This window comes from Oryzias latipes, chromosome 23, assembly GCF_053564925.1.
Source record: "Oryzias latipes strain Hd-rR chromosome 23, Olatipes_Hd-rR_3.1".
In the NCBI taxonomy this organism is placed as follows: domain Eukaryota; kingdom Metazoa; phylum Chordata; class Actinopteri; order Beloniformes; family Adrianichthyidae; genus Oryzias; species Oryzias latipes.
Genome location: NC_136259.1, coordinates 20,474,637 through 20,500,879, shown reverse-complemented (window position 1 = coordinate 20,500,879; position 26,243 = coordinate 20,474,637). Strand labels below are relative to the sequence as shown.

At 40.0% G+C, this 26,243-nt stretch overlaps 1 protein-coding gene across 3 annotated transcripts in view; it reads left to right on the top strand.

Moving 5' to 3' along the window:
- si:dkey-97m3.1 (fatty acyl-CoA reductase 1) overlaps nucleotides 1-26,243 on the top strand; it is a 56,559-nt gene that overhangs the window by 17,883 nt on the left and 12,433 nt on the right. For 2 of the 3 annotated variants that reach the window (XM_023952248.2, XM_078941925.1), the window contains exons 2-3: nucleotides 4,017-4,289; nucleotides 21,375-21,550. In XM_023952248.2, the coding sequence (XP_023808016.1) occupies nucleotides 4,017-4,289; nucleotides 21,375-21,550 (449 nt within the window). Of the gene's footprint in view, nucleotides 1-3,065; nucleotides 3,146-4,016; nucleotides 4,290-21,374; nucleotides 21,551-26,243 lie in introns of all 3 variants that reach the window. The other variant, XM_078941924.1, reaches the window with a different exon arrangement.

Here is a 26,243-nt window from a genome sequence, read left to right as displayed (position 1 = left end):
CTCGGATGAAAATCGTGATTTGGTGTTTTTAATATGTTCTTGTGGTAATTTTCTGATGATGGACATACAGTATTTTAAGAAACTTGAGCTTAAAATTTCATTTCTGAGTATTTCTTTATTCAGATGAAAAAATGCAGTTTTGTAAAAGCTTTTTTGTGTTGTAGAAAATACACTGAGCGGCCACAAGCTCCCTGATCCGATCCATTCTGAGGAAATCCACTTGTAGATGACTACATCCATGTACGTCTTTGTTTTTCCTCGTCCAAGCTGGTGTCTGCCTGAAAACTGTTGCTGTTCTCCATTTTTATTGCACCAGTTATGTCAGGTTTGGGTGTGAAGGGCTGTAAGCTAGGGGGAGAGTGTGTAAACATAGAGCTCTCAGCTACAGGGAGGGAAAGGAGGGCAGGGTGGCACCGTGCCAATGGTCCCACCCACAATTCAGAGGCAAATTTTCAATGTACTACTGCCGCTCTGCAGAAACTATGTCCTAGAAACAACAGAGGTTTTTTGACTTTGTCTAAAATCGGCATAATCATAATTAAAAGACTACTGGGAACTCTTTGAAAATCCATTAAAAGATGATCGGAGTGGAATTTTAAATTAGTGTAGTTGAAATCTTGGTGATCTTTGGCTCAAAAAATTATTAAGATCTAATTTTTATTAGGAATCACAAGGTTCTCTGGGAACAAAATCTTTTACCTTATGTACATTTTGATATGCTCTAATTAAATAAATTCAAAGTATTTCTTTTTTCATTGTTGGGCATTGAGAGAGAAGACAAAAATATTGAGTAGATATTGAAAAAGTTGTAGACTTAGAAGTCTGGAGGCTGTTCAGCAGCTGTCAGTTTGGTGGAATGATTGGATGCTTTTGTGTAAGATTATCCATTAGTTGACAAAAGCATTGTGTTAACAGAAAGTCTATTAAAAACATTTTTCACTTATGACTCTTTATGTAAAAATCTTTGGGAGTATTAGACACAAAGGTACATAAAATAGAAGAAAATGTGATGTAGAAGGAAGCCTGTTACTCCATTGGTTAATAAGTTTTGTCTCACTTGGTCCATAAATGCAAAGTTAAATGTTTAACCGCAGGTGGAAGTCACTGTGAAATTTCCAGTTTGGCAGTTGTGCTAATCTTATGGCAATCAAATGACATGACTCCACACGTGACTAAGAAGAACCAATAAAGTGTAGATAATTATTCCCAAACAGCAGGAATGCCAGGACATAAACCCGGCATGTCCAAAGTCCGGTTTGTAGGCCAAATGCGGCCCGCGTTAACATTTCTAACAGTCCGCTGTTTCTAAAAGGAAATTTGTACGATTTCTTGATTGTGGTTGTCTAAATGATGCTTTAAGCCATTGTAAAGCTGTGCCAAAGCTGTCATGTGACACTTTCTAGCTCATTTCTAAAATGTGGACTGTGAATACAAAAGAAAAGTGCTGCTTCCAGGACAAGTGGAAATTAGCTTATCATTTCGGTAAAATATGAAACAACTGTGTCTGTCTGTTATGCCAAGAGACTGTGGGTGTCTTCTAGCATGTCACTGTCAAGAGACATGCTGACTACCACAAGCTGACTGGGAATGAACGATGCAAAAAAACGTATTTAGGTAAAAACGACGGTAAAAACATATTTAGATGACCGTGTTTTGTATGTTGGAGAAAATGAAGTGTGCTATTGCAATAAAATGTTCATTGATTAAAAAAAAAATCCATTAGTATTTAATGTTATGAAGATAGTTCAAAGAACGCAGGCTGAACATTTTCACCATACCAAATCTGGTCCCTAGATGCACCCCCTGCTGATGAATAAGCAGGGGGTGCGGTGCCCCCCCCCCCCCCCCCCCCCGGCCTGCCAGACACATAATCCCCCGGCAGCCGCGTCGCAAAGAATACAATTACAACGCAGCATTCCTAATCAACAAATAACAGTAACAACTACCTACTACCTATCTAACTAATGAACTAACTATATAGGTGTTGTAGAATGACTATGTGTATGTGTGTCAGCGCGCTGCGTGTGTAGGACTAGGAGGAAGGAGCGCACACAGGAGTGTTGGGGGTCCACCGGACCGCTCTGTAGCTGCAAGCGAGTTTCACCTGTGCTCTCTGGTACAGAGAAATTCTCAGAATATTATATATTGTCCAGTAATAAACGAGACTGCAGACACTTTGTCACCTTTCCGGTATCCATGAAGCCTGACACCCATGAGGAACGCGGGGCAGGAGGCTCCGCCTTTGTTCATACAGACACGTAACTTTGCGCTGCAGAAAATAGTTCCCAAACAAAACATGTAGTGATATTCATCGAAATCTAACAGCGTTCATGTTTGGTGTTACAGAGTTTCGGGCACTCAAGAACGCAGGCAGCTTGTAATGGAAATGAATACAATGGAAATTAATAATTGGAACGCAGAAAATTTGTCGTATTTCCTCGCGAGATGGAAACTTCAGTTGTAGAATAAGGATGTGTATGTGCTGCTGAAACCGCGCGCACATGTGTGTGTGTGTGAGTAGAGGGAGCACGCCGCGTGCAGCATAGAGGGATGAATGTGTTTAATGTGTTTATTATAGTTCCAATCACGCACCATACATAGAACTTTCAAAAAACAAGAAAAAAACAAGTTATAAAAAAAAAAAGTGCGGTGATGCGGTTATCGCCACACCCCTACTGGTCCCCTTTGCAAAAATGTGTGGATACCCCTGGCATAGGCATAAAAAACGTACAAACCCTGTTCTCATTCAGCCAATGTCAATCTCAAGTGTGCTTTATAAAGCAATAAAAGCTACTAAATGCCTTTAAGTACAGTAAAAATGTGGCTTTAAGATTTATTGCTGGTGTTTATTTAGTCAAAAACTGCAAAACTTTCACTTTACTTTTTCCAAATCTTTTTTTTTAAATGTAAGTATGGTTCATGTTTGTTCAGCAAAATGTTTTTTTTTTGTGGAGTTTCTCTGACTTTTGTCGTGCCTTTATTCTGCTAATGAAACAATAAGCAGAGAGTCTGTCACTCCAAACGCTGTTAAACCAGCAGTTTATCCATGTTGTTGCCTTTTAAAGGAGGAGTAGCTGGACCCGCACGAGATGAGTCAGCCCGAATGACGTGGAGGTCAAGTCAGGGGTCGTCAGTGTTTTAGTAGGTGTGAGTCACTCTGTCACTTCGGATTGTTCTGACTAATAAATGGGGCTTCTAGTTAAAGGGGAAATGATGAACTCTCCTGCCTGCAGCAGAGGCACCGGGGGATATCATGCTTATTCAAATGAAACCATACAAAGCAGTGGCCGTTCTGCTCACGTCTGTCTGTCCAGCCTGGTGTTTCACTATCTTTTATTATGTTTGATGGCCAGCCTGGCTGTGTTGTTCTTTTTTTTGTGTTTTTTGTTTTTTAAACCAAACTTTGCCTCAAAGATCCACTCTGATCATCTTTTGGTCTATTTTTAAAGCATTCCCAGTGGTCTTTTGATTAGGATTGTGCTATTTTTAGGCACAAATATAAAAACCTGTGTTGATTTCTGAGACATAGCTTCTGCAGAGCGGCAGCAGGCTCTCCAGCTAGCTTACGGCCTCTCACACCCCCAACCTAACATTACGGGAGTGATCCTGCAGTTCTGAGCCGGATGACAGGGAAAACAAAGACGTATACAGATCTATATGGAGTCCGGCAGGATCTCTGCGTCACAAATAATCTCTTTTTTTTAAGCAGCGTTTTTGCATCTGCTCTTGATTCACATTTGAATACAGATATGTTTAAATTTAATTTTCCTAACAAATGTCTTTCATCATCAGAAAAATGACACAAGAACACAATTTTCATCAGAGTAAGTCTTTAAAACATGAGGATATTCCATTTATTTCTGCCTCCTTAGGCACTCTTAGGCAAAGATATTAACTTTTAGAAGAAGATATTTTTTTAAAGACCAGAATTGTTTCACACTTAAGTCATTAATCCACATTTTTAAACTGGCTTCCTCTGTATTTAAAGTTGGTTTACCCTCCGCCTCTCTCTGCAGGAGTCATCTGGTCACCTGGACAGATCGGGAGAGCAGGCGACAGAAAAGCAGCCGGATATCTGCAGTGGCGCAGCAGGGAGCAGAATGGCGTCCATAACGGAATACTACGCTGGCAAAAGCGTGCTGATCACAGGAGCCACGGGATTCATGGGAAAAGTGCTGGTGGAGAAGCTGCTGTGGTCCTGCCCGAACGTTAAAGCCCTTTACATCCTGGTCAGACCCAAAGCGGGCCAGTCCATGGAGCAGAGGGTCAGCGACATGATGAAGTGCAAGGTGAGACGACAAAAAACACAAACTACGACTGCTAACATTCAAATAAACACCTCAAACCCATGGAGAAGAGTTAATAAACAAAAGGTTTCTAAAACTGTAGAGACATCAGTTTGTTTGGAAATTATCGCTTGTTGTTTTTCTTTTAAAACAAGCAACTTATAGGATTTTATTCATTTGTACGTCCCTTTTTTTTCTCCGTTACATTTTCTAGTTTAAGACTTTTTGCTTTAATTTCATATACTCTCATAAATTAGCATGCAGCTTCACATTGTTCCATCCGCTTTCCAAAACCGTTGAATCCCACTTGGAGTCGCGTGGTTGCTGGAGCCTATCCCAGCCACTGTTGGGGCGAAGGCGGGGGTCACCCTTGACAGATTGACAGTTTATCGCAGGGCCACACATTGTTCATCATAGGTGCACATCAACTGTGACATACACAGGAACATTACACACCTCAACGTTGCAGACTTGGTGACTAACAAACGTGTTTTTGCCCCACTGTGTATCATAACTGTCCATTGTGCTGTTGAGACTTTGCTTGATGCTCCTCCTGGTTTATTGTGCAGTACAGTTGGCTTTGGAGCAGTACCCTTGTTTACTAGAATTCTGGGCTGTTGGTCAGGGGATGTAGGGCTTATTTTCTAGACTTGTTTTTGTGTCACTTTGTAGGTTCAGAATTTGCAGTTTGGTGTTTTTGATTATTTTACCTAGGAAATGAAATAAAAGGAGGAAACTATCTTTTTACTTGCATTCAGCTTTAAGTGAAGAGCGGAAAGTGGTTAATGTTGGATTTCTGAAGCTAATGCATGCTGGTCTGTTTTTAACTGGATCTGTTAAAGGGGATTTTTGTAGCAAACCAATCAAACTCCATAAATCTGTACAATAGATTTCATAATTTTGCAAGAAAAATCTTGAAATATAGTAGTTTGTTGCCCAACTGCAATTGTTTTTTTTATTTTCATTTATTGTTGCTGCCTAACAGAGCCTAAACCTAAGCCCAGCCTACTTGGAAATAGGTCAAAAGTGTTGGAGACAAAAAAAACCGTACAGTTGTTGGTACATACCCCGATATAGCTGTTCTAGGGGCCAAAAGCAAATAGCTTTATTTCTATTTAAGCAAAATTTCAGGATAAATCAATGGGGTAAAAAAGAATCTTCCCACAATAAGTCTTTGTGATGTCCCCTAGACGAATAAGACTGTTCCCCAAAATTGATTCTAAATTGAGCTACAAAGGCTTTTGGAATTGTTTTTGTCTGTAATTGGAAATGAATTTGTTGGAATAACAATCCCCTGCTCGTCATTTGAACAACTGCATTATTTGTAGTGGTTTGTTTTTAAATGTGCTTCAATCAGGAAGTCAAAGTCTTAGCCCCTATCATAGCTAAATGTTTTCTTCCACGGTGTTTCTGGAGTTAAACTAACATCTCTTCCCGTGAGTAGCTTTTAACATTTTAGAACGGATGCTCATAAAGCCAATAAACTTGGTGCCAATCCAGCACATTTGAATTCTATTTATTCAAATGACCATTCAAAGTCAGAGGCAGTGCAGTTGTGTTTGCACAACGATGAAATTTGCCTGCACGTTCCAGCAGCCTCTGTTGTCATGGTGAAGTGAGCTTAATGACCCCAGAAGAGTCCAACAGTTCATCTTTGTGCTTTGGCGGAGACGATACGATCACAAAAGGTAAGCTGAGTTGGACGCTCCCCTGCCTTGAAATCCCTTTTGAGCGGAAAGATGAAGGTGAAGAGAAGTAGATGACAGCAGTAAGAGGAAGATGAGCTCCCAAAGGTTCGACATCAGCTATACCAAGACGAGCGGCAAACCATGACTCGGCGAAAACCTCCGAAGTACGCCGGGCTTAATGAGGACGGAGGGATTGACGGGCGGCGGTGATGTGCTGGCAAACAGCTGCTGTGTGCTCCTGCTACCAGCGCTGCTGGCCTCAAACTGTCAGCACACCTAAGAAAATCACACGTTCCCTTTAATCTGCATCTCCCTTCAATAGCAGCTGTTTCCACTGGACTTCTGCACCGCATCCGTCATTCCAGTCACTAGTACCGCGGTAGCAGTTTGGGGAACTCAATTGATCTGAGCACCTCTTTTTTTTTTTAAATCTCCCTGCATTTCTTTTTGTGAAGCGGAGTGTGTCGTCTTCCTGCAGCTTCTTGGAAATCTTCTCACCATGCAGTTGTATCCCTCTGACACAGAAGTGCCAGTTAACACCCTGTAATTTGCACCGATCTATGTCCACACTCCTGAAATCCTCTGCTGTGGCTTTCAGGAACAAAAAGGCTCCTGCTGGAGTCGGCAGCTCATTTCAGGCAAAAAGGACGCAATTTTCTGCAATGTCATTAAAAGAGGTTGACTCAGTTTGGACTATTCTCTTCTGTGCGTTGCAAAGATGAAAAGATAACTGATAGAAATGCATTTCTTTCTGACATAACTACATTTGGTTCTTTAAGAATCACGGTTATGTTCTTGTAAACAGACACCAGGTTCCTCAGATGACCCAAATACAGCAGAATTAAGTCTACCCTACATTTCTCTGCTGAGGCAGTTAGTAGCAGCAAAACATGAAATGGTTTGTAGAGGAATTGTAACCAACATAACTAATCTTTTCTGGATTGCTTCTATCTGGATCTATGTGCTTTGGGGTTTCTGCTGTATGAGTTTCTTCTAAGCATTGGATCCCGCTTTGGTACCTAGAATCTCTGATATAAAGTCTCTTTTTTTTTGGCAATTCTTTGACGATTGGTATTACTCCATGCCAGTTGTCCCACCCTCAGCTCAGAAGCACATTCTACTACTACTAGTACTACTACCACCACCACTGTCGTTCTGAAGAAATTGGGTACTAGAGAATAACAGAGGTTTTTCTTTATTTCTTGCTAAAAACATAATTGTTATTAAAAGACCACTGGAAACGCTTTTATAATGGATCAAAAGCTGATTTGGATGAATTTATTTGTTTTTTTTATTACTTTGGTGCTTCATCTTCTGGCCAAGCACCTTTATTCTGTTCAATAACCAGACTTCTTTGATTGCACAGCTCTGCTAAATTTGTATACAGTAAACCCTTGTTTTTCGCGGGGGTTACGTTCCAAAAAGACCCCGTGATAGGCAAAATCCGTGAAGTACAAACCTTTATTTTTTTAAACTATTATTAAACAATTAAATCCTCTATTATACATTGAAAAGAAATAACAAACCAATTTGCAGGCTCAAGCATTTGTTTCACAAATAGAAGTACTTTAGAAACCTTTTTTTCAACAAATAACTCTGTACTGTACTGTCAAATAATAATTTTAATGAATGTGAACAGAAGGCTTCAAATCGCGGAGATTAGCCCCGCCCACCGCGACCCGAGTATTGGACTAAACGGGAGAAAATTTAAAAATGATTATGAAAAAAATACAAAGTACAGTTGGACAAATAGTGACTCAGGTGTATTTGACTGCTCTACAGACTGAGCCGCTGCATCCTGACTCCGCTCTGCAGTGTTTTCTTCTGTTGAAGCCCGCGGTGCAGCTGTGTTTGTTCGGGAGAAGAGCATAGTGATGGGCAGTTGTTGTCGCTCTTTTTTCTGCTTTGCAAAAAGATCCTTAAACACTGACATGCCACCATCAAGAGAATTTGTACATAGTAGTGAAAATTTGGCAAGCTGATTTACGTACGTGAACATATTAAACTGCAACGTTATTGACGCACAGGTAGAGAGGAAGCGGAGTGACTTTTTAGCCAATCAGAATGCAGAACACAATGCACGATGCAAATCCGTGAAGTAGCGAAACCGTGAAAAGCAAACCGCGTTATAGCAAGGGATCACTGTATTGGAAATATTTTAGATGTGGCAATACTTGAGCTTTTTTAAGGTTGGAATAAAAATGTTGGTTTTCATGTTATTGTATTTTTAGGGCTTCTCTTTGAAAGTCTTTTTGTTTTTTCTTGCAGTCTCCTGAACTGCAGTTCTCATCTTGTAAACCGAGGTGTTTAGTGTCAAAGATGGAAAAAGATCCTGGCGTTCCCCTGTTGGATTGTGGGTATAACTCTGAGGGTCCTTCAGTTTGTTGGACACATAATGAAGCTACTGTCCACGTATGATTTAACAGATTGACGTAGCTTGCATTGTTCATTAAATGCATTTTTGTTTTCCTGGTCAATTCTATGCGTTATTTAACTATCCAAACCTCCAATGTTTATTTTCCGCTTTTGGTTTTTTTCAGTACATAGTTTGTCCCTGTATTTAGGGTTGCTGCTTTGCCAAACCGTGGCTGGCTCATGGTCCGTTCATGCCCTCATCCAGAAATGATGTCATTAAATTTCCATGACCGAGCTTCAAGTACTAATTGGTATTCGTGCAAGTCCTGCAGTCGGCATTGTTCTGCTCAGAGTCGGGATAATTCATGAAGGGGAACTGTGGTATTGTTTCTCAAGTAGCCTCTCATCCTTCAAGTCAGGCCAGTATCATTCTTACAACCTGTTGCTAGGTAACAACCAAGAGATGTGTCCCACGGTGCTTTTCAGAGGATGCAATCGAGGGAGCTGCCCTGAGCAGGAAAAGGACAAACCAATGCGAGTCTCATTGCCTCTGAATCTCTGCCGTTCTGGCATTTGTCTAAAGTCTCTGAGGTACTAAAATCCAGTGGAAATGTTTGGCTGCAGAGCCAGGCATTAAATGGCACGTTCGGCACTTGATAAGTGGGCCTGTGGGTGAAACTGGGCCTCTCTCCTGCTCTGCAGTATGCTTTTCCCACCCACAACCAGTGCGGGTGCAGCCTCTCCACTCTGTAGGAGAAGAACTGTAGCCGAGAGGAATGCCGCTTTGAAAAGTGGACATTTTGTGGGGAGTTGGAACAAAGAATTAGAGAAATTAGCTCACAAGCCAGGATTGTACAAAGGTTGGTGGTTTGATTGATGGGTTATTAGCCAGTATTGAGCAGTCACAGATATGTTTGCACACATAAGCCTGTTTGGACATTGTCAGCAGCTCCCAGGGAGGTCAAGGGTCAGAATACAAATAAAAAAAACTTGTTTATGCCTTTTTTATAAAAACCATTTGAAACGCCGACAATGCATTTCAGCATTTACAAGTATTTCCCTTGTCCTATAAAGCTTGTGTCTCTCTTATTTCTGTTACAAAAAAGAAATCATAGTGATTTTTAGAAGAAAAATTTGAATAAAAAGCATGGTTTTCTTTACTAAAAGTGTATATCTTTAGATATTTAAAAGGACTAACCAGTGATCCATTAATCTTATAATACTGTTTTCTTATCTTCTTTAAGGCTTTGTAAATTCAACCTTGTTTTAGGACAAAGATTAAATGAACAATCTGCTTGAATTTGCTTTAAGATCCAAAAATCCCTTTTTTATTCATTTTACTCTCCTTACTTTAGAAACAAAGTGAACACAAATGAAGAAACTTTACTTTGGACTTCACACCATGAGCAGCACATCATTTGTGTTTCAAATACTTTTGAATCAAAAGTTTGTAAATACAATTATAAATCCTGTCAATCCACATTTATTCCCATATTTGGGAATATATTCCCCCTGGGGTTGTAGCTTTGTGTGCACGGAGTAGCTGGCTATAATTAATCCTGTAAACAGGAGTACCAAGTAAACCCTCCATTATCTACAGCTACCATCAGCGGTTTACCACAGTCTGGTGTACCACCATCCAAGAAGACGGTTATCGTTCCTCTAAATAAATACATTTTTGAGCTGTTCTCATTTGTCTTGTTTCTTACTAAAACAAGCAATGTTTTTGCCTTAAAGACCCACTCTGACGAAAATTGTGTTTTTAACGATGTTGTGTGATTTTTCTGATGATGGAGGACATTTATAAATAAATCTAAGCTCAAATTGCATTTCTGAGTATTTCTTTATTCAAATCGTTGGTTCATAAAATGATTAAAATGCAGTTTGAACAGAAATGGTATTTGTGATTTACATAATACGCTGAACGGCGCTCGGCTCCGTTCCGATGCATCCACTTGTAGGTCCGAACTGGTATCTGGCTCAAAACTGTACAGCTGGATAGCTCCAATAGCTCAGGGGTGTGAGGGGCTATGAGTTAGCAGCAGAGTGTGTAAACAGAGATCTCTCAGAAATTTGGAGGGGAAGGGGGCTGAAGTTGCTCCACGTCCCAAAGGTAAATTTCTAACTAACTACTTCTATTCTGCAGAAACGATGTCCTTGAAAATGACACAGGTTTTTTTGACGTCTAAAAATGGCGTAATTATAATAATGATTTCAAAAATAGATTTAGAGATGTTCGGAGTGGGTTAAGGAAGCTGAATCACAATAAATCTTCCATTCAGACCAGTGAAGAGAAACTTATCAATGTGCTGACAGCCTCTCATCTCTGAATGTAAATGGGATTTGGGTTGACGTGTGTTCATCTGACCTGCTCTCCCTCCTCTTTATGCTTGTCAGCCTGTCATCAGACTGATCTAGTATGACAACACTCATCCATTGATTTCCTCTTGTTTGCATCACCAACTCTGTGATCTCTATGTACTGTGTGAATATTTAAGGTGCATTGATTTCTTGCGGTGAGGATCGGCAGTCTCGTGTTTCCACTTGTGGGACTCCTGAAATTCCTGCCTGAATTTTTAATGACCGGCGCCTCTCTTCCCAGTGAAAAGCGAGGGCGCGTCACTTCCACTGCGGTGCACTCCAACGGTTTTTGGAGGATCCACTGTGGAGCCTTGGTAGGCTCTGCAGGAGGCAACCAGAGGCCGGTGCACTGCTCCCCAGAGAGGAGATAAAGGGGGAACCATTGACTCTCCATGCAATTACACTGCTAATGACCTCTAGTTTCTGAGGAAATTGAACACTGCTGCTGAAGTAATGAGGGCTTTGACTGCACCAAAGAAACTGTTACTCTCATTTAGTTTGCCAAATGGAAATTTGTGCCAGAAGGTCCCTAAAATGTAAAGTTTTATTCACTAATCTCTTTTTATTGTCTGTATTTCAGCAGATTTGAACTGTGCAAAATTTGCACAATTTTTATCCTCCAGAAGACTTGTGCTCTATAAAAAAAAAACAATAATACCAAACAATTTATTATCAAAAAAGTTTAATGTTGCTAATTTTAACGTTTTGAGCCTTTTTGTTGACACTTTTTTTATTCATTTAAAAAATAAATTTGGTTGATCATGTGGATAAGGATTATAATATGCTGCATCTCTAAACCTGCACTTGTTGTGCGGCTGTTTTTATGTCAGGCTGATTGGTGTTCTGCCCGGCAACAGTGCACAGCATCAGTTAGTGGGTGGACTGCTTGATTTGTTTGGCATGGACCCACATTGAAATCATACAGACGTTTTTTTTTTTTTGTTGTTGTTGTTGTTTTTTTAAAGGACAACAGTGTCCAAACCTTCTCACTCCAATGATTTGAGGCTTTTGTTTTTTGGGTTGATGTGAATTTATTTGCCAAAATACAAATCCTTTCAAAGCATTTGTGTATGGTAAGTGAGACTGTTAACCATTGACTGTATGTGAGAACTGGACGGATTGAGTCTGAGGTCACCCACAGAGAATGGCTCACTTCCAGCTCCAAAGAAATTAAGTCAATTCAATCGCAATTTTTTTTCCGTGACATGGATGCCGCCATGTTGAACCCAGAAAGGGTCGGTGATTCATCCCCATCAATTGGATGCAACCACGCTTGCCAATCAGGAGTGAGTTTGTTGGAAGACCACACCCACACCACGTGACAATCGGGTTACACAAAATCTGACAAACGTTTTGAACATTCGACAAGTTATTACGTACTTTATTAAGACATCTAATTGGCTAGTTTATTATTGAATAACTTACACTACAGAAAAGCTATCATTTAAAACATTTGCGATTGACAAGAACGTGTAAAAAAAAAATGGTATCCAAGCAAGAATCATTTCTCTGACGAACATTTTAATATATTGACTGCTGTTTATTTCTTAGTAGACGTTTATGGGATTTTAGCTTCTTGGAGCCAGCGGGTACTTCCTGTTTGGAATGCCAGGGGGGGAAGGATCACTCAGTCCAGGTCGCATATACAGTCAATGCTGTAGAGTTTGCCCACAAACTCAACCTTTGCCATTACCAACCCTATTCACAATGTGTCTAAACTCAAAGCTGAACAAATGAGAACCTAGAGAAGTTTTTGTTTTTAGTTGCATCTGTGTCTGTCTTTTATGAGTAAGTCTAGCAATGTGGAGGCATCAGTTTGTGTTTACATGACTAACAATAAGTATCAGTAGATTTATATGGGCTAACTGCACCTGGATTCGGTTATGTGAGAGGCTCTATCCCCATTTATTTCAACGAAATGATGAATAAATGGACATCAAAGACAACTGCAACAGGGAGAAAATATTTTGAACATTTTATTTGTTTAATCATTAAATTTAGTAAAAGCACGACTTACTTTTTTTTAAAGTTATCTGCATAAGATGACTAATGCTGTGAATACTTTTAGTCACTGTCAGGGCTGTTTTGTCAGTTGATAGTTTATTTTCAAAAAGGCGGGTTTCGTTGATTTCATTTCCTGCCCAGAAGGTGAAAACTAGGGAGCTAAAAATTGACTTTACCTTCTTACAATCTCATGTTGTTTGGTCATTAAGTTTAATACCTAAGATCAATTTCAAGACAGTTTTGTTTTTTTTGGCTCCTTGGTTGCTTCAACGTTGACCAGCTATGACATCACCTTCTTTATGAAATTTGCCATTTCAATGTCAACTATTAAAAAAAAATTCAAAATACAATCGGCGATTGTAAAATACTGAAATAAAAACTTTTTAAAAGCTCACAGTAAATTGTGATTTTTGGTGTAAAGTTTTGCACAAATTTGAACATACATTTAGTTTTTACAAAATTACTGACTTTTATATTTAAGGACTTCAAGTTAAACGATGCGGTCAAAGAACAAGCTGCCAAAAAGTTTAAACAAATCTTAAATTCATCTCTAAACTGAAATTTTACAGCAAAAAATACAGACGCTGTATTTATTTTCAAAACAAAAGAAAACTGAGGTGTATAGTATTTGGCAAACAAAATGCAAACTGTAAAAGTAACCATTTTTAAGCTGCACGTGGAAATGTCGATCTTTGACCTTTAAAATAGCCATTCTATTCTTTAACGACGTCCAGCACATTGTTGTACACACAAAACGCATTCAGCGCGACCGGACTTTTGGCCAGACCACTGCTGCCAGGTGGAATGCAAAACTTTTTTTTCAACTGTATGTCTTGTGTTCCTTTATTTTTCTATCTATCTATCGATCCATCCATCAATAGATCCATCCATCCATGGATAGATGGGTGGATATGCATGCCCTGGATTAAATTTGACCCCTTTAGCTGTAATTAGACCATCTACCACACTTGGGACATGCCAAGGCTAACAAACCCTAGCAATGATATGCTAATTTCAGGGTACTGCTTGTATTTTAGTTGTCTAACATGCTTCATTCTGAAGTTGGTGGTTTGGATTTTGGTACTAGGGCTCCACAGCCTTTTATTTTATTTTATTTCTGTCAGAGAAAGCAGACCGCCTTTCTAATCTTCTGATCTGGTTAAGAAAACCAGGTTTCCTGTTTTACAATAACATCCAGGAAACCAGACTTCTTAGTATAGCCCATAGCACATTGTGGGTTCCTAGAATGAGCCTAACGACAAGTCAGGTTCTCCTAAAGGGACAAATATGTTTAAAAATGTAATGAAAGGGTCATGTTTATCCTTCAGACTTAAAAACAAAGAGGTGTAAATGCAAATAAACACAGACACCAATGTTTATTCATCATGTAAAAAAATGCCATTATTTTATAAAAATGTAGAATATTGGAACGTGGTTGGTTATTTAAATTTTAATAAACAGTTTTGGAGAAACATGACATTCTAAGTTTAAAAATAAAGCAATAACAGAAATCTTGTTTATATCTGTACTCAACAAGTCTTCCATTAAGTGCATGTTCTATCAATGAGCGTGGCTCAGCAGGAAGTGCCTTCCATCAGCTGAGTTTTACCTGCTCTGCATGGTCTCTGTTCTCCTGGGAGGTTCCAATAGGCACTGAGGTTAGGTGCAGACCAAAGATGTGGTCAAAAAAAAAGACTGAGGATGAGTCTTTTCCCGCTTTGAAAGGCTGACATCCCTGAGTGCAGCCATGCGTGTCCTTTTTCCCTGGAGACTCCTCGCTTTGCTGATTTGTTTCAAGGCTTAGCTTTTCTCCGATACAAAAGCCCCTTTTCAGAATGTTAAACAATCTGAACAGTTCTTCAATAACGGTGGGGAAAAAGAGCTGCACTATCAACTTACTTACTAAGAAGTAGCTTCTTCCAGTTACTGGCCTTTGTTTGTAGTTATGGACACCTCACAACCTGTTTAGATCACACGAAAAAGTCGTTTATGGACACGAGGTACTGTTCTCACCAGATAAAACGGTACATGGAGAGAAATGTTCACCAAGGACAACAAATGTCACATTGTGGGAAACCTGCAGAACATCTGGATCCCTTATGACCCAACCAGAGAATGATGGCGCCATTTTCATAAATGAAGTCCTAAAGATGGAATACATTTTAAAGCTACAGTAAAATTAACTGTTCTTCTCATTTAATATCAAGTTTTGATTAAAACATGTTTACTGTTTACTTTCAAAATATATATCATTAGAAATTTTAGTTCTGTTTTTATTGTTATATTTGGACCTTTCTTATATCATGTTTAAGCTGCTGCTCAATTATCTTGCATAAGAGGTGTGGTATAAATATTTGGGGGCGTGACAACAATCCTTGGGGGTGTGGTCTGATGGAGAAAATGAAAATTCCCCTTAAATCTTTCCAAAAGGAAATGTGGGTACTGTAACCACTTGGTCTTTTGGGGTTTCATGTTCAAAATTAATATTATTCATAAGGTGGACACATTTTTTGCACAATTTTTTAATACAAATTGTGACTTTATTTATCCATTTTTTTTTTTTACAAAAATATTTAAAGACTTAAAATGTCAACTTTAGCATTGAAGCCTTTTTATAAATGAAAAACGAAGAAAGTCTTTAAGTTTTAGACTGGAGATTTGTTTTTAGATATTCCAAAAATGCCAATTTTGTTGGTCTAAAAATGGGTGTAATGCTCCTTTTGGTTCTGCAAATTTAGCTATTGCTGGGTTTCTTATTTATTTAATATTCCATTTTGAACCACAAAACTGTGAGAAATAGGAGGTGGATGGTATCTTATTATGAAGCTTTTCCTAATTTCTCTTTAAGTAGAGATTTATAGGAGCATCTTTGGTTGTCGACATGTAAATTCTCACAAACTTTGGCATTTTGGTTTCTGGGCTAAATCTTTAACGGCTTTCACCAAATCTTTAGTCATTAGTCCTCATCACATCCAATTACTTGACAGATTACGCCAGAGCACAGCAGGAAGTGGAGGTCAGCTCTGAGGGTACTGCTGTTAATTGGCCGTTTCGGACACAGTTTGGCAGACTTCCCCTGCCTTCTGTGAATTGGCTCATCCTCTGTTGCTGTTGCTCACAATGTTTTCCAGAGCTTCCTTCTTCTTCTCTGTCACATATCGGCGCTGGAAGGTGTGAAGGCCAGCTAAATGGCAGAGAAGAAAGGCTGTTGAAAGGCCATCCTAAGGTGATGGAGGGAAACAGAAAGGCCATTCGTGTTGGATTACTGGAAAAGTTCACGCTCTTGATGGAAGGTATTGCTCGCCATGTCGAAAGAAAGAATAAAAAAGTCACTGTTTAAACTGGAGATGGGGTTATGTTGAAGATTTTTTTTTTTTTAAAACCAACTATTTTTTTAACTGCTTGGAGTCTCTGACTGGACTATTGTCTCTATGTGAAAGACAAGCTGCAGTGTTCACTGTGTGCAGTGCAGGGCTGGTACAAGACTGTTTGTCATCCCAGTCCTAACAATGCCCCCTGTTATCTGCGCCTGGAACAAAAGCCCCTCTGAAGCCCACGCTGTGTCCTCCTTCACCCCTGAGGCCTGATGCACCCCGTCCACTCTCTGATTTATTTTAGTCCGCCATAGAGGTTTTTTGTTTTTTTGGGTGGGGGCTCTAACGGAAATCTAGCCATAGCTGGATTTTTCGTGCCACTCAAAAAAAAGTTGTTTATTGGTGTAGAAGCTCCCAAACTGATCACTGGGGATTGTTAACTGACTGTCATATTTATTATTTCATTGCTGAATTAAGTCCTTTTTAACCTTTTTTATGTTTAATTTTAGTTTCATGAAAGAGGCTCTCACACGAATCCAGTCAGAACTCATCATCTTTATTTGCACATCTTCAATCTAGGCCTATTGACAAATCTGAAACAATGACTTTGAACACTGTCACGGAAGTACCTGCTGGCTCCAAGAAAAAGAGAAATAAACTGCTATTACTCCGTCATTCTATTTCTCAGAATAATGATTTTTTTGCACCTTTCTTTAACATGTTCTTGCTAATACTTTCCCCCCCCCCCACATGTTTTCTGTAGTGCACGTTATTCAACGTATAAACTACCAATCAGATGCCTCAATAAAAGTGTGTGGTGCCCGCTGACCCCACGTTGAACGTTTGAAACGTTTGACAGATTTGGTGTTGCCAATGACAGCAGACTTCACCAGTGCTGAGGATACCACAGAAATGTACAAAAAATAGCCACAACTTACAGTCTGTAACCGGGCGGAGTAAACATGGACGTGCGTTAGAAATACCAGTGATGACGACCACTGATATAAATCTTTTAATACCACATTTGTTGTAAATGTGAACATCGACTACATGTGATAAAAGGCTATTCGACACACTGTAATAGTAATGTAATGTTCTCCTGAGCCTGCTTTCAAGTGTGGTGTGGCCTTCCAACAAGCTCACTCCTGATTGGCCAGAGTAGTTGCCATAGAAATGATAACTCTCATCAACTCAGACTAATCGCTGCTTACTGAAAACTTCTGCTTCCAACATGGTGGCGTCCGTATCACAAAAAAATAGCGAGAGAATTGACTAGTAGGAGCTGAAAGTGAACCATTTTCTATGGGTGACGTCACACTCACTAGGTCCAGCAGGAGGACCCATCCATGGTCTGATGGTCGGAAAATCTTTTCTGCTTCATGCTGTATCTTCTGACAGCAAATCCTCGGAATCAAAGGTAATAAAGCTAAAAATAAAGGGATAATTTCTCTCACATTGTATTTAGTTTGTCCTACATATTGATTTTAAAATTCTTTTAATGGTTTAGAAATGTTTTAATGGTCTTGGGCCTTCTTATTTAAATATTATTTCAAGATATGAGCCCTCGCGGACCCTGAGGTCCTCTGGCACTGGCCTCTTAGTTGTTCCTAAGGTAAGGACCAAGACACATGTTGCTGTTCTGTTAGCCGCTTTGTGTTTTTAACTGAAATAAAAGGCGCTATATAAATAAATAAAGTTTGAGTTTGCGTTTAAACTTGAAACTGGTATAATCCAGCACACTTCACCTCTGCCTTTACCCTGTTTCTGTAGGCTTAGAACTTTAACATAAGGGTCAACCTCACCTTTCATGCAAACCGTTGGCTGACCTCTTTGTTCAACAATGCGCAGACTGTACTTCCTGAGGTGTAGCAGGCCTTCATGCCTTAGAAAGCATCAACAAACAACTACGCAAGGAACTGTGCTGTTTATATATCAAAGAGGAAGAGGAGGATGTGTATACCGGGACAAAGTGGGAGGAAAAGAAGCCAGTTATGGAAATAAGTCTTAACCCCTGAGCTCAGAGGACTTCAGTTTGGATTTCTCTTTCACACTAGCTTGTTAGGTGCACACCAGTTTATTTCCTTAGTTTTCTGATTTTTTTTTTTTTTGCTTGTGAAAACTCATTTGAACTGTTCCAAAGGCTTTTAGGTCATTTGCACAAGGATTGGTGGTGTTAACCAGCGTGAAACGAAAAAACTGTGCGGTGAACCAATGTGAGAAGTGACATATCTGTTGTCCACATACGCCACACTAAAAGATTTCCAATTTGTTGCAAATAGTTCGTTTTTTATGACTAAAAGGATGCAAAATAAAACATTTTGATATGGTTTAGTCTATTCAAGTGGGAATTCAAACCAACCCTTGTCAGCCTATCCAAGTCCCTCATTGCAGTTCTAGAATGAAATTCACTGACACAACAGCATAAATAAAGTACTTTTTACTGTCCAATATTTTTAGACTTTGATCAGAGTTCTTAATCCTTCATGCTGGGGTTGCAGCATTTCAGCTTTAAGTTTCTGCTACGTAAAATAAGGAAGTTCTGTTTCCGTTGACGTTTTGTCACCTTCAGAATTCAGATCAGTCGCAACTTTCCCCCCACAGGAGTGAGCATTTCTTTTCAGTGTGAACTCCCTCTCATGTGCTGCTTGAGCTTGTGGGCAATGATTCTGTCCTGATCAGTTATAAAGAAAACGGAAAGTTGGATCCTTTTTTGTTGTTGTTTTGTTTTTGTGTTTTTTTTTGTTGTCAAGGGTTTTTTTTATTAGCAAATGTTGAAACATCATTATTTTAAAAGTAGACTGTGATATCTATCTTATCTTCCAAATGAAATCCCTGAAGTTCAGGTCTATTTTTAAGTCGTAATTCTGCATGTTGCGGTGCCTCAACCTTAAATAAACGCCGTGTTGCAGCGGGTTTTGTCTCAGTCAGCTTTTTTCTGCAGCAGTTGGGATGTTGTTGCTCCATTATTTCTGCATCCGAGCAGCTGAAGTGGCTCCAACCTCAACAGCTGTTCCAGACTTTATAAATGAATGCACCACAGAGATGTGCAGCAAGGACTTTGTACTCTTTGGAAGGCAGCTTCTGGCCTGTAGAGATCCGGCCGTTTCCGAATCTAATGCTACAACATTTTCTTGCGACAGTGTTTCCTGTCGCACCCTCCAGGCTTTGAAGACCCACTCTGATGAAAATGGTGTTTTTAGTGTTTTTAACATGTTTGTGTAGCATTTTTCTGATGATGGAGGACATGAATAAATAAAATGAAGATTAAATCTGCATTTCTGAGTATTCCTTTATTCAGAAAATGTGTTTAAATGTTTAAAAATGATCGTATTTGTTGAGTGGAAAATATGCTCAACTTTGATGTGTCTACTTGTAGACGACTAGGTCTATGTGTGTTTTCGTCTTTATTGTCCTGGCTGGCATGAAACTGCACTGCTGGATAGCTTCGTTATTGCTCTCCATTTTTGTTGCACTGGTAATGTTATGTTGGGGACATGTGACCACACCGTGTGGTCTGAATGCTCTACTAATGTTCTGTTTGTATCATTTTGATGTGGAAAAACAACAGTGGGCTGAACTTTATGAAGCTAAAATACAAATGGATTTGCCATTAATTCTTGTTTACTCGTTTGTTTTTACACATTAAATATGCACTTGAGTATCTTGCAAGAAGTAAAAGGAATCTAGAAAACTTCACCTGTACTGTTCAGTACCAGGTATTTATCTCTGAGTTGAAGTTTTGGCTAAAGATCTCATGGATCCATTTTAGGTCGGTTAATCATAATGAACCAATATCGACTATGAATGCCATCATCATCCATCAACTGTGATATGAATCAAATCATTGTTAAAATGAATCAGTACACCCTAATATTTGCCAGTTTTAGTGACAGTTTTTTTGGTTCATCCGGACGAGGCTGAAGCTGGCATCTGATTATGTAGCCTCCACTTTGACAGTTATGGGTTAAGGGAAAATCTATATCACATTGAATTGGTTCCTAGAGGAAATCTAGCGTACGAATAAAGTTTAAACGGCTGCAGGTATTTTACAGAGGATGATGATCAACTTTACCTGTTAAATGTTAAAGGGGAAACGGGAGGCAAACAAATCGCACGCCCACTTCAACCTCGTCCGGGCCAGTCCATGAAAATATTGTCTGACGTTAAATTGGTCTGTGGCCTGAAAAAGATTGGAGACAAAAGTGTGTTAGAGGAAACATTTGGAAAAGTCCAAGAGGAGAAAACGGACATTAGAGTACAGATTTTGGAGAAATTATGACTGAGCTAAATCTCTTTGTGTGGCTTTTCTCTCGGCCTGTTGTTTTTCTCTTATATAATAAGAATCCTAGTCTGTCATGCCAACATCACTGTTTGGGCCCCCTCCCTGCCCTCCCCCCAGCCAGAAACCAGCGTATGCCATTGTTGTCTGTATATCAGAGCTGGTCCCTAATATGGGCATTTTTGTCGTACAGTAGATGTGCAAACATGACGAAGCAATAGATGATACGGGAAAAGGAAAACGAACAGCTGCTTTAATTCGACATCTGTCCTCTCTAGCAGAGACAGCCCTGCTTTCTGGGACAGCTGACACACGCAGCATTTCATAACACTATCGTGGCAATCCTTTCACCCCCCCCCCCTCCCACCATGCCAGTCCTTGCTGTACGGGGTCGCATTGCTGCTAGTCATGTTTGTGCATTTTAGGCATGCATGATGAAAGATGACATCTGACTCCACTGCCTTTGGATAGCCTCTCATGACACAGCACACTGGCTTCTTTAGCCCCCAGGGGGGGGGTGACAGTGTTCAAGGTCTGGGGTCTGTGTGGGACACGAGCTGGTAAATCTAGACCACAGCCCTTATAATCCCCCACCACCACATGCTGTAATGCACCAGAGTTAGCAGGTGCAGTAATGTCACACAAGTAGGCCGCACATCACTGACATTGTAAAGGGTGGGTTAGATATAGTTATGCAGGGAGGGGCCAAAGGCCTGTACTATACGTATTTCTATTAAACGGCTGTTTTTTTCACATACTTGACCCACTGGTGACAAACTTGACTTAAAATTTGGAAACGGTGAAAAGCTTTATTAAATAAATCCTATAACTGGGCTAGTAAACAATATAAAAGGATGAAGCCCCTCCCTACAGAGGACGAGACCCACCATTGCAGCAAAAAAAAGTGACTAAACAACAGCACAGTTACTTTTGTTTGTCTGGGGTAGTTAACTGTTGTATACCCCACCCCACTCCTACCTAGTTGCAGAAGGGTTTCTTTTTCTGTTTGTTGTGCATTTTGACCTCATCTGTAAATGAAACTAGCTTGAAAAGGCAACTAACGCTCGTCTTCCATGTGGTCTTGCAGCTTTTCGATCGAGTCAGGGAGGCCAACCCCGACTTCCACAAGAAGATCATCCCCATCAGCAGCGAGCTGACACAGCCCGGCCTGTCCATCAGCCCGGAGGACGTGGAGAAGCTCAGCGCCTGCATCAACATCGTCTTCCACTGCGCCGCCACCATCCGCTTTGACGAGCCACTGAAGTGAGCCACCGCACTGCCACACAAACCATCATGTCATCCTATAAAATCAACTTCCTGCACCTCGTTTAAGTCTTCAGTTTGGTTGAAGTACGAGGGAAGTAGATCGAGCTGCATTGTTTCATTGGTGTTTATTGAAAAGCGGAAGCAGAGCAGGAAGAGGACGTGAAGAACTCAATCGCTGGTAGGGACTGCCATAGTTGTGTTACACCTTCTAGAACAGTCCACAATGGCTGCTTGCTGGTTCCATTTTGCTTGATGGATCTTAATTACTAGTGAAGCCACAGTGTATATAAAGATCATTTACTCTAAATCTGTAAATGAGAACTGGCCAGAGTGACCCCTCCCTCCTGGCGTTCCAAAAAGGAAGTACCTGCTGGTTCCAAGAAACCAAAACCCCATAAGCCTCTATAGAGTAATAAACAGTCTTTATCTATTTTTTTTCCTGTAGTGCAAGTTATTCAAGTTATAAACTGACCAATCAGATGCCTCAATAAAAGTCGGTGGTCTCACCTCCAACGCTCGATAAGTTTGACATATTTTGTCGCCCTCTTGACAGTGGTAGAGGTATGGACTTTCCAACAAGCTCACTCCTAATTGGTGAGAGCGCTTGCCACAGACTCGGACCAATCACTGCTTACTGATGTCTGACTCCAGCATGTCGGCGTCCATATAGCACAAAAAAATGGAGTTAATTGACTTCATTTAGTTAAAGCTGGAAGTAAACCACTTTCTAGGGGTGACATCATACTCTCTGTCCAGTTTTCATATACAGTCGATAATAGAAACAAACTCTGAAATGCATTATATTAAAACAGAAACTTTATGACTTTATTATCATTATTTATTCCATTAACATGATGTTTGATTCTTAGATCCTGTTAAGACTTTGTTTGGGATCTGAGGCAGAGTTTGTTTGAGTTCAGCTTTTCTTGCCAAGAGTGGTTGACAGTAAAAGATTTTATGAACTGTTCAAATTTGGGGGTAAAAACTCATCCTAAACATTGTTTAGATTGATAAAGCGTGCCAAAAAGATAAAACAATTCCTATAAATCTGTGGTATTCTCATAAATGGAGATTCCAGAAGCTTTTCAACGAACACAGTTTTCATTAAGTGTAAATCTATGGTAAATGTTTATTTTTCCTTTTTTCTTTATGTTCCTGGTAAAAAAATTCTTTGTCCTTCTACATGAGAGCTTTAGCTCCAGTTCTTTTGTAATTCTTCAACCGTTTGCGTGAAGTGATTCCGTCGGATTCTGAAATGCAATCCTTCACAGCAGTGAAGTGTTTAACCAATCAACGTAAATCAGATGATTCTGTGGCGGAACAAACAAAACAAAAAACCTTTAGTGTCGTCGTTGCAAAGCCAATATGAAAAGCCGCTTGTGGTATTTAGGTGTTGCCGGTGACATTTGTGATGTTAAAGGGTTTTAATCATAGGGTTCTAACTAAACACACCTTTTCAAGCATTTTTGAGCGTAACTATCTTTAGCAGCCTGATGAACAGATGTGTTGAGTTGAAGTTTATGGCTTTTCTCAAGGATTTCGGATGAAGGTTGTGTTTGATCTCAACTATAAATCAAAGTTGGGGTCACAAACTTGAGCTCCAGTACAGTAGTCATGAGTACAGATTTTTGGGTATATTTTGTTAAAAAAGTGAACCATATTGTAATAAAGTATGTCTGTTAAGACCCTAGTGGTAACCCTTAAAGAAATTGATTCTAATGTGCTTATATCCAGACGTTTGCCCCTAGATTAACTTGGGTAATTTCTATAAACTGAAGGTATTTTTCCTTTTGTTGGCACTTTTATAGGTTCGGGGTCAGTTGAGGACACTCCCACTAAGACTGTAGTAGTTCTCATGCCAAAGTCATGAAAGATGATGAACGTTTTTAATAAATTTTCTGTTTCGCCTTTGATTCCAAACAAAGGAGTGTCAGCTCAGCCATTTGTAAAAAGGAAAGTGAACGTTTGAGATGCAGAAACACGAGATCTGCTCTTTTCTGTACCTCGCAGAACTACAATCATAAACTTTAAAAGGAGATTGTGATGATAACATTTAAGTTCTTATGTGTGACTGGTGTGGGAGATAATAATCATAAAAAATCTTAGGTATCTAAAACAACCAATCAACTTCTAAAATATCAGAAGGAAAGTTTTTTTTTGGCCAGACGATGTGAAGGAAGAATGTTGCACCGCCTGTTTTGTTGAAACAAAAGCGCATCCGTGTTGACAGCTCCAGGGGTTTTCAAGAGGTGACTCCAACAGTAATCTGTTTTGATAATCAAAGTGAAAGTATTTTATTTAGCGGCGAGTCCCATTCTAGGAACAGGTCCTGGTTGACAACTTTTTTCCCCTCATCTTCATCTGCTCTTCCTCATCTTCCTCCTGATGTTTCGCCGCTCTTTGCACCTCCTTCCTCTGTCTTCCCAGAGACATCAGTCCCGCGCCTCCAGCCTTGTTCTGATAATCAGTTGACTCTGTTCAGGGCTTTTCGAGCTCCACGGGTCGCATTTAAAGGATCTGAGAGGTTTATTTGGAGTTCACTAATGTTTTGTTGGTGTTGGCGCCGTTTCTGGCTTTTAACTGTAACATTGTGGTTTGTAAGATGAAGGTGAGTGCAACAACGTTCCAGAAGAAAAGCAGAGTTATTCCAGACCAGGAGGGACTCTTCTGACACTGAAATACATGTGAAACCTAAACATTTAGCTAATAAAAAACTAGATAAAAACAGGGACATTTTAAGCTTGAAGCCAAATTTGTTTATGTAATTGACTATTTTAATGAGTTTGTTTTGATAAAACTGGACAAAAAGAGTGAAAGTAGTTACAGGGTTGTCAAGAGAATGATGAAAATCCACTTTCAGAGAGTTCTCCGATCTCAGGTTCCTCCAGCACAGACAGATGGACGATGACTCCGCTGTGAGAAGCGGCACATTTGTCCAAGTTTTCCTGACTGTCCTGCTGGCCCGGCGCATCCACCCTCCTCATCCTCCCACAACTCTGCTTACATTCATAACTTAAGCACCCCTTATGCAAAGATGCAAAGTGCCCACACTCTGTTTTGTTTTGGTTGAATATCGTCCCATGAATTCTGACAGATGCTGATTTGTTTGACTTTGACGGATAAGAGAAGCAAAGACATTCCAGGACGGTGGTTCGTTACGAGGAAATGACTTTTGCTACCTGTTATAGTAGAAAGCCCCACAGCATTTTACATCTTCAATCATCTGCAGCTTTTCCGCTCCTGTCATGCAGATAAAGACTCTCAAACAAGTCGTTACTGATGAACCAAGCAATGACTCTGTTTCTCTTTCTTTCCGGTCTCAAGCTCTTTTGAAAGAGAATGTTTCCCCTAGGGCTAATTACTTAAACAAAGATGTTGTCCTTGTAACCGATCTGCATACCAGCAGAGCTGTGTGGTGGTGGTGCAATAACCTCGTGAATTTTAGTTGAACTGTATTGTGCAGCTGAAAGTAGTTCGTTGTTTCGAAATTTGTAAGAAAGGGGAACTAGCGGTAGAAGAGAGAGACGGACCAACCCTGAAAAATGAAAGTGCTTCTGAAAGTTTTGACTGATAGTTTTATTTATCCATTTTTTTAACGGTAACCCCTCCCCCCCCCAAAAAAAACCCTTTTGTTGTCAAAAAATGCTTAGAAATTGGGAGAAACTCTTTGAAGAAGAGGTCTGTCTGACCCAAAGTTTCAACTGAACCATTGTTCATGTTTCTGAGACACAGTCCCACTCCGATCCTCTTTTGATCTATTTTAAAGCGTTCTGTGGTCTTTTGATTATGATTGTGCTGTATTTAGCACTAAAAAATGTCATATTCTAGAACATTGTTTCTGCAGAGCAGCAGGAGTTCGTTAGAAATTAACCTCTGAGTTGGCATGGAGCAACCCCGCCCCCTTTCCCCTCCTCAATGCTGAGAGCTCAGAGCAGAGCAGCATATTTTCCGTCACAAATAATCTCTTTCAAACTGCATTTTTTTTGGTCAGAAATGGTCAGAAGTTCTTCCTCGTAGAAAGTCAGTTTAAGATGAGATGACCTTTTATTCCCTCAGTGGAGAAATGTCCATGTGCATCACTACAGGATACAATAACGACAAAAGAACACAGTTGGTACAGTTAAAGTAAAAATATCATGCGTCACATATTTACACAATTAAACAGGAACAGGGTGGGTATTGCCTCATGCGTCAGAAATATTGCACCGGTTGGAGACCGTTTTAAGTGTGTGGTTGTAACAGTTGTGACATTAATAACTACTGTCTAAGTGTTTACTGGGCCAGCCAAGGTTGTTTGATGACCTACAGGGGTGGGCGTCGCTCTCTATGTTGGCAAATCCTCCTCTCTTCTGCCTCCTGCTCAGTCAAACTGTGAAAAGGAATACTTTGAACTGCTGGGACGACACTAGCAAGAAAGATACTATAGATACCTCAAAACAAGTGATTTATGGGCCAAAAAGAAGATGTTATGGACCCATGAATCCAAATGTAAACTCCTAAGTTCATCACGCAGAATCTTTGTACGTCATCAGAAAGGTGAAAGGATGGCTCCACAGGCATGGAAGTGGATGTGTCATGGTTTGAGCTTGGTTTGCTGGATCAGTAACTTTGTATTGCACGAGAGACACCCTGAACAAACACAACATTCTGCAGCAGCAGGTAGATCCCTGGGATATGTTCGTCAGTTTCA